Raw genomic sequence first — 8,011 nt, forward strand, 5'->3', positions numbered from 1 at the left:
GTGTTGTTTTTGGGCAGATGACCCCATATTGAGGTCAGACGATTCCCAAGCTCTTATTTTGTATTTATTATTAACATCAAAAACCAATGACAGTTGTGTGTGTCTCACCTGCCGCTCCAGCTACTGCAAAGTGACGATGTAAAGCAAACGACTGGTCAAAAGATTTCACATTAGGTTTATTCAAATAGCTGCTGTCAACTTTAAGCATTGGATGATAATCCAGTCTCATGGAAGTTAATATAACTTACTGCAATAGACGACAATAGAAAGACATTAGAAACATGGCAAAAACTGTAGAAAATATGAAACTGCATTAGATTATTTTTTTCTATTTAACAATGTAAAAATGTTTTTAAAAGTTTATCAGCATTACAAAATCACAGAGGCTGCACAGATATTGTAAGGCACTTAAGCATCTGGTATTACATGGAACGATAGACCCGATGCTCCAATGACGTGGCTACACACAGTTTGCCAGGGCCACGTTAATAGTCTGGACCTCTGAGATATGAGAGGACTTTTGGATGATGCGGCTGGTGAGAGTGGGCCCTGCGGTGCAGCTCTGCCTAAGAGCACCGGAGGGTCCTGCGACAAACATCCTGTCCATGATAGTGGTCCTCGTAACCGAGAAGGGCCCGTGGGTGCAGCTCTGCCCCGTGGCAGCTCTGGGCACTGTCACGCTGCTCTGTTCTGCAGCGCAGCTCTGCCCCTGGGCCAAGTTGGTCAGAGCCACGGCGGCGTGGATCTCCCTCCAGCCCTGATCGCCTCCTCTCTGCTGCTGCTCCCTGTGAATATAGGAAAATAACAAAGGGCCAAATCGGCCAGAGAGCAATTTTAAAAATCCAAAGCAGAAATGGTGGATTTGCTTCTCCTCTTGATATACAGCCAGAATAATGTGGATGAATTAGAAGTGGTGGTTCGGTTCCAAGAGAGGGATTATGTAGAGTATTACTTTTCGAGCAGATGAAAGTTGAAAAAGGCAAAATGGATTTTATTATAGATTGAGTGATAAATAATTGCACATACCTGTCACATTTAGTTGAAGCATAGTCCACCGTGTCTGCAAGAGAGAAGGAAAGGACTCACCTAAATGTAACTTGAATCAGTTTACTAGATAGCAATGAAATTGCAAACAGAGAATATTCACAGGGCCATCAATGTTGGCTGTATGACCGTATGTTAGTGATAATACATGGGTTTTAAATTTGCAGCATGTGTGTGAGTATCTATGCGTGTATTCATGGGTGATTGTGCATCTGCATGAGTTTAGTGTATGTGTTTGTTCATATGAATGTGCATCAGTTACTACTCGTCCAGTGTGTCTCTCTGGATGTGTTTTACAGTGCCAGATAGGGTTGACTCACTAAAGTGCACCAGTCGGCCTGTGCTCAGCTACTCTGGCCAAAACAAATGCAATGCAATTTTTCTTTTGAGCTTTTGAGTGGGAAAAAATAATAATATCTGCAATGTGTCATGAAGACTGTCTTTGTGTTTTCAGGTTTCCAAAGCTCCGCTAGCACCTGTAAAGTTGATTCACTGCGTGTTATTTATTTCCAAAAGCTGTCTCTGCACATCTTCATCTTTTTTTTTTTACCAAAGCCTGAGTTCAAAGTGAAATTATACCAACAGACGGGGAGTGTTTTATGATTAAATACCTATGGACCCCATCTGTGGAAGAAGGAAGGGTCTTTGTCTCACAATGCACTGGCATTAAACTACAGTATCTCTGGCTATTTCAGAAGTAGAATAAATACAACTTTAGAGTAATATTATATTGTTGCATTATATGTAGAACTTGTTTTCCATTTCAGTTTTGGAATATTGCTTTTTTTCGATGAAGCAAATAGAAGCTGGTCAAAGGCAATCATTCTTCAGAGAACAACAGACAAGGAACTTAGAGGTCCACTGTGAAACACAGTCTTTCAACACTAAGAGCCCGAAACATCCCCATTTCTGAATTCTTTTGCCAGGATGGAGCCAAAAGCAACTACTTGCTGATAGTAAATCGTTTAGCTGTTTTATGGTTTTCTTGCCACTGAAAGTCCCTGAGTATTTATCTCTTTAACAGTTATAACGTGCGTTGCCAAGAAAGTTCTTGAGTACCTCTGTTGTATTTATTACCCAAAAAGAAAACATTGTTTTACCTCTGGTGAGTCTCACATTTACAGCATGGATCAGTTACAACTGACTTTTATAAGGGGTAATGAAGCCGCTCAGCTTTTTGTTATTGTAGCCTACATTGAGCTGTAGTATTGCCTTTTTATATAAGAGTGTATTTAACCATACCTATTTATAATTAAGGAATAGTTCGATATTCGGGGGAAATGCTATTATTTACTTTCTTGCCAAGAGTCAGATGAGATGATTGATATTGCTCTCATGTTTGTACACCAAATATGAAGCTAGCGAGTAGCTGGTTCGCTTCGATTAGCTGAAAACAAAACAGTTAGCCTTTCTTTGTTTGAACAGACAAAACTAAAGCTAACAATTTAACATGTGATCTTGGCAACAAATAAAGTGTAAAAACAACAAGTTTCGGGTTTCCAGTTATAAAACAAAAGTTACGCTAGCTGTCTCTCCCTGCTTCCATTCTTTGTGCTAAGCTAATGCTAACCGCCTCCTGGCTCAAGCTTCATATAGTTGACAGATATGAAGGAGGTATCAATCTTCTCAGCAAAGAAAACGGAATAGGTGTATTTTAATGTTTACGAAACTTAGACAATTTAGAGTGGATTTATGTCATTCAGTTTGCTTACAAAATATCAGTTTAAACACCTTTCTCATAGGTGTGTCATTGGGATCACCGCTGCAAAACAACTGTGTGCAGAAAATATTGCAACACCTTGTTTCCTAAATGGCAATATATATTCATTACCAAGAGACTTCCCTCTCAGCATGCATGTTTTCATTTGAAACAAAATGGGTGGAAAACGCAGCAAGGCGTTTGTCCAGATATGTTTTTCGTCGCTCTGCGTCCAATAAAACACAACTGTGGTCACATTTATGGCTCTCCAGCCTTTTTAAGGGAAACACTGAAGTTGATGCGAGTACCAGAGTAAACACCCTCACATTCCTGTAAATGGTAACATCACTAACATATAGGACACTAATCTGTGAGACTTTACTGCCTGTGGTATTCAGACTGATATGTGAAAGACACTGTGTAGCGGCATCACTTATTAGCCCATCAGTTGAGGTTTACTTTTGACCGTCTCCTGGGCGGAGTGTAAACGTGTTAATTGTGTTAGTGCCTGTCATGAATCTGGCAGCTTGACTTTCCACTTCCCTTTCACAGAGGAGTCGTCCTTGGTTGCAAACACCATTAATATGACCAGCAGGGATACATTAAAAGTTTGCATAAACATAAAAAACGTAAAAAAACCTAACCAGTCAATAAACCTCTAAAGCTCATAAATTAACATGTTACATCTCTTTGGTTTAGTTTGTTCAAACCAACCAAGTGTGAACCATCGCTGCGGAAGCAAAGCGCCCATCCTCCGGTTCCCCATTACTTTTAGCATCGTTGGCTGCAAGCCGCCGGCTATTCAGTCGCCACGTTGAGAGCCATGTAGAGGCTATAGATACGCTCATAATTTTATATTTAGCACATTTAAGCAGGACAGTACACTTTAAACAATTTATCATTTCACTGGTTAAATATAGTACAACTTGTTAACATGATGAATTACCCTAATTATTTAAGTTACCAATCTCTAGGCCAATGTGAGGTTAAAAGTGTACCGAATACAGATCAGAAATCTTGTCAAAGACTATCCATTAAATACATGTCTTTAGACTGGGACCAGGATTTAGTGTTTCCCTAGAAACATTAAATTATATTAAAAAGTAACTAAAACAAGCCATTTTTAGACGAAGTATGCGAAAGAGTAGAATGGTTTCAAAAAGCTTTTCACAACTCTTATAATATATTGTCCATTAAAATTGATTTTGAGTAGGAAAGAAACACTTGGGGAGAAGCCGCCTGCCAAAGCACACATGAGTCAGGGAAGCAAAGCTACTCCCTCTAACAGCAATGGGAAAAGCCAAATGGATCTTAGTAATATCGCTCTGGGTTGTCTCACAATTGAGTGGCAGCTCTGACAGTCGCTCTACGAGACGTCGTCAGAGCTTTACTGACAGACTGCTCCATTTCTACATTTGGCTAAGGTTCCCTCTTCTCACCCGGGGAAGAATAAACTCTCAGACATTCTGTAATTGTCCTTGAGACTGGACTGGACATTTCCACTATGGCAAGAAGTTGAAGCGGAACAAATGGCACATTCTAGTAGATGGAAATTATATTTGCGGTGTGCAACGGCAGCCAGCGTGAGCTCCGTCCAAATTTTAAAATGAGGGATTTCTGCGTCTGCATGAGTCTTTATTAGTAATGTTTGTAAAAGCTCTGGCTCCTGTACCTTGAGCGGATTTGAGTGTTGTCAGTGTGCTGGGCTCCCTGTAGGTCTGAAAGGGCACCCAGGTGTCAAACTCCCTCCCAGATTCGCTATAACTTTATAATTGAATCTCACAGAGCTTCTGAGGGAGAGATGTATTAATGTCAAGGAGCTCTGAGGAGCCATGTGGAAGTCTCTGTTCAGTCAGTTCTTATTTTACTGTACGCTGTGGTGTGTTAAAAATGAACTGAGGGGAAGCGGGGTAGTTAAAGTGTCATTTTGTCTCAAATTCAACATGAATCTGCAATTAACAAGGCCGATGCTTTCATGATTTCTGTGGACAGGGGAAGCTTGCACCAATTTTCCTCCACCCTCTATGTTGCATTAATATGTGCTTTCCCTGATTCTACTTGAACATGTTCAATGTAGACTTTGTGTTAAAGGTTAATATTCCTTTGCTACTCTATTCTATAATATTGTCCTGCACAGTGGCACACACTGACATCTCTCACCCATGTGGTAGACAAAATTGGCCTCTGTTTCGTAGGACGACGCCGGAGAGACGACATCTCGATCACACTCGTTGGAGCTAATCGACTCAGAGCGGCTCCTCCTCTTGTGGGCGGAGGGGACGCCGTCGGCCTTCGCCGCCATCATGTGCCGCAGGGTGTCGTTCAGATACCGGTTCAGTAAACTGCTCTTGTACTTGGATGGAGGTGACGCGCCGTCGTCACTGTTGGCGGAGTCCGCCATGGCGATGATGCTGCCCTGCTTCTCGGGCACACTCTTGTGGGAAGATGACCTGCCAAAGTCTGATTGGCTGATAGGAGTTTGTAAGGGACACTCTTCATCTGCAGCCAAGGAAACAAAATATAATATTTAAGATGTTACAAACTATGATAAATACTGCTGTTTCAGCATGAAAAGTTTTAAATATAAATCTTTTTCTTCATAATTCCATCTTTAAAAAATAATGCACTTAAATACACTATGAAATGATGCTGTAGCCCGTACCATCAGTGTCAGTTTCATTGCTGCACACGCTCAGTCTCTCAGCGTTGCCCTGGATGTATTTATTGTACAGTTTGATCCTCAGGGCCCAGCTCAGGTCTGGCTGTCTCACTGTGTTCTTCAGCCTCCGCCGGGCATTCGCAAACCAGTTCGAGACCTGCACAGATGCACCTTGTTATAGAACAACACTGGCTTAATTTAAAGCCACAAAACTCATAATCGACACATCTCCAAAGTAAATTTTCCTTCATCCGTTCTATTCATGTTTTCTTGCACAAGCTGATCTCTCACCTGCACTAGCGTCATGTGTGAGCCCAGAGCCAGCAGGACCTTCTCTGTCTTGGTTGGGTAAGGGTTGTCCCGGTGTTTGTACAGCCAATGTTTCAACGGTCGGGCCATGTCCTGCAGCACCTGTCTCTTGTGACGAACTTTGACCCCACCCAGACGAGACCTGGAGGAATCACAAGTTACCTCGTAGATTCACCACCCACAATCCCTTCTGTTCGAACTATTAAACCTACTCATGACAACAGATACATCATTTATGTATGTGGCTGACATTTCTAAAGAACTGCAAAGAACTTTTTAACTATGTAAAGGCAGAACATAAAACTACATTTTAGCATGACATATTTGATAGGTTCAAGAATGATCCTTTTTATATGACATCTGAAATACTACATTTTACGATACATTTCACACCTGTTTAACTGTTCAAAACATAACTTCCAACACAGACAAAAAGGGCGTACCCATATCTTCCGTACTTGAGAGGAGAGCTGTCGTCAGTGGTGTCCTGGCATCGCAGCAGGTCTGTGTTCTGCTCGTCTGTCAAACTGCTCCGAGGTAAGTCTACACAGTTCAGTCTGCTCCTCTCCTCTGCTCTCATGTTGTCCTCAAAATGAAGCAGAGTATCAGACTTCATCTCAGCAACTTTGATCATTGTTGAACATGCAGAGTTTTCCTTGATCAACAGGTGCATCAGTAGACTTCCAGATGTAAATAGAAGCAGCAGATTCCCATCCTGGATACACTTGATGTGAAGTTAATTAAAAACAAATTGAACAAAAAATGTTTAAAGTGTTCCTTCTTCTTCCTTCTTTGCACCACGGGAGCAGTGGCTGAGCAGACAGATGATGCTCATGAGAGAATGATGTTTTAAAAGTCAGAGGATGTTGTCTGGTTTAGTTGAGTTGTGTGAGGAGAGTTCAAATAACCTGCTGCTCAGCTGCCTATTGGCTCTCCTGCCATCCAATCACTGCTCTGGAGAGCTCTGTGAGGAGAAGCTTGCAGAACGGCAGGCAGCCTTGGACCTCGGTAGTACTCCAGGATATGAAAAATATTGCACATGAATATCAGAAGATTCACTAGTGGGATTTTTGCATAGTATGTCTACAGCCTGTGCTAAGCACTCATATTTTCGACACAGGGTATATGAATCTCTTGTGGTTTTACCAAAAATCATGTCAGCAGATATTACTGCATGTTTTACCAGGAGACTCTGGAAATTTTATGGGTGTAATTGCATGGTTGCTAATAACCAGCAAAACCACCAAACTGTGCCTTGTGTTAGACAAGGATGCCTGCTGAGCTGAAATGGATTTCAGTACAAATTGGCTCACAGTAGTTAACACAAACACTGGAAAATGAAATTGATCCTTGCCTGTATAATCCTCAGACAGTGTTGCACATACATATTTCCGAGTCAGAAAGTGAGCCACTGTCAGAAATGTGGATCTTTTTTATGCTCTCTGCAGTGTGAGCAGGCGTATCCAACTATAATCCTCACATTTGTCTATTTTTGTCTCCATTTTGGAACAAGGACTGTAAACAATGATTTAAAACTGACAGAAGCTTTGCGTTGTCATTTGTGTAACTTCATGACACCATGCTGGCATTTGGCCCAGTATTCAGACACTCTGCGGTTCAACTTGAGCTGTCATCCATGCATGTTTTTCCTCTTGACATCCAAACAGTCGTATGTAAGACTGGTCGGATAACCAGTAATGAATTTGCTATGCATAAGCATAACTTGATTATCTTTATGCAAACATGTGATAAAATGCAATTTTCCTGCCCACAAAATGAAATATTTTCAGGCTTACGGTTAAAGTCCGTGCAGCACTTGTTCAAACATATTAAAGGGATCCATAACTAACGTCCCTGTTCATAATTCAGCTGTATTGGTGGGCAGGTTGAGTGTGTTCAATGGTTTCAAAGCTGAAAAACACATGGACCAGAAGCATCCCCGTTAGGTGCAGTAAATTCCTTGCTCACATTCCTCAGCAGTAGTCGGCGAATGCTACATGCTATCACACACCATTTACTCCCGTCCCTCTGTGATATGTTCACCGGTTCAACTGTTGATATTAGCTGTGAGCACACCTACATTCAGCAGCTAGGAGACCTGTAAAAAGCTGTGGAAGGACATATATCTTGTTTGGGTAGTTTGGCACAAGCGTGTGTGTGTGTGTGTGTGTGTGTGTGTGTGTCTTGCAGGTTCAAAAACTCCAGGCCTATCCAAAGGGCCAAACATCTATCAAGTGTGAGTTGGAGAAATTGATTGTGTTCTCAAGTATCCTGAAGAAGTAGCTTTGGCCAAATGTAGA

The 8,011-nt window shown here is 41.6% G+C and overlaps 1 protein-coding gene across 1 annotated transcript; it reads right to left on the minus strand.

The window, feature by feature from the left end:
• Positions 1-370: 370 nt before the first annotated feature.
• LOC117746801 (homeobox protein Mohawk-like) lies at positions 371-6,384 on the minus strand. Its single transcript, XM_034556111.1, has 6 exons — positions 6,155-6,384; positions 5,694-5,853; positions 5,406-5,559; positions 4,904-5,242; positions 1,027-1,060; positions 371-785 (listed from the first exon to the last, which is right to left on the minus strand). Exons 1-6 carry the CDS (start codon positions 6,382-6,384, stop codon positions 461-463), a joined length of 1,242 nt encoding a protein of 413 aa, XP_034412002.1. The 3' UTR covers positions 371-460.
• Between the last annotated feature and the right edge of the window lie 1,627 nt (positions 6,385-8,011).

Source organism: Cyclopterus lumpus, chromosome 17 (genome assembly GCF_009769545.1).
Source record: "Cyclopterus lumpus isolate fCycLum1 chromosome 17, fCycLum1.pri, whole genome shotgun sequence".
NCBI classification, from domain to species: Eukaryota; Metazoa; Chordata; class Actinopteri; order Perciformes; family Cyclopteridae; genus Cyclopterus; species Cyclopterus lumpus.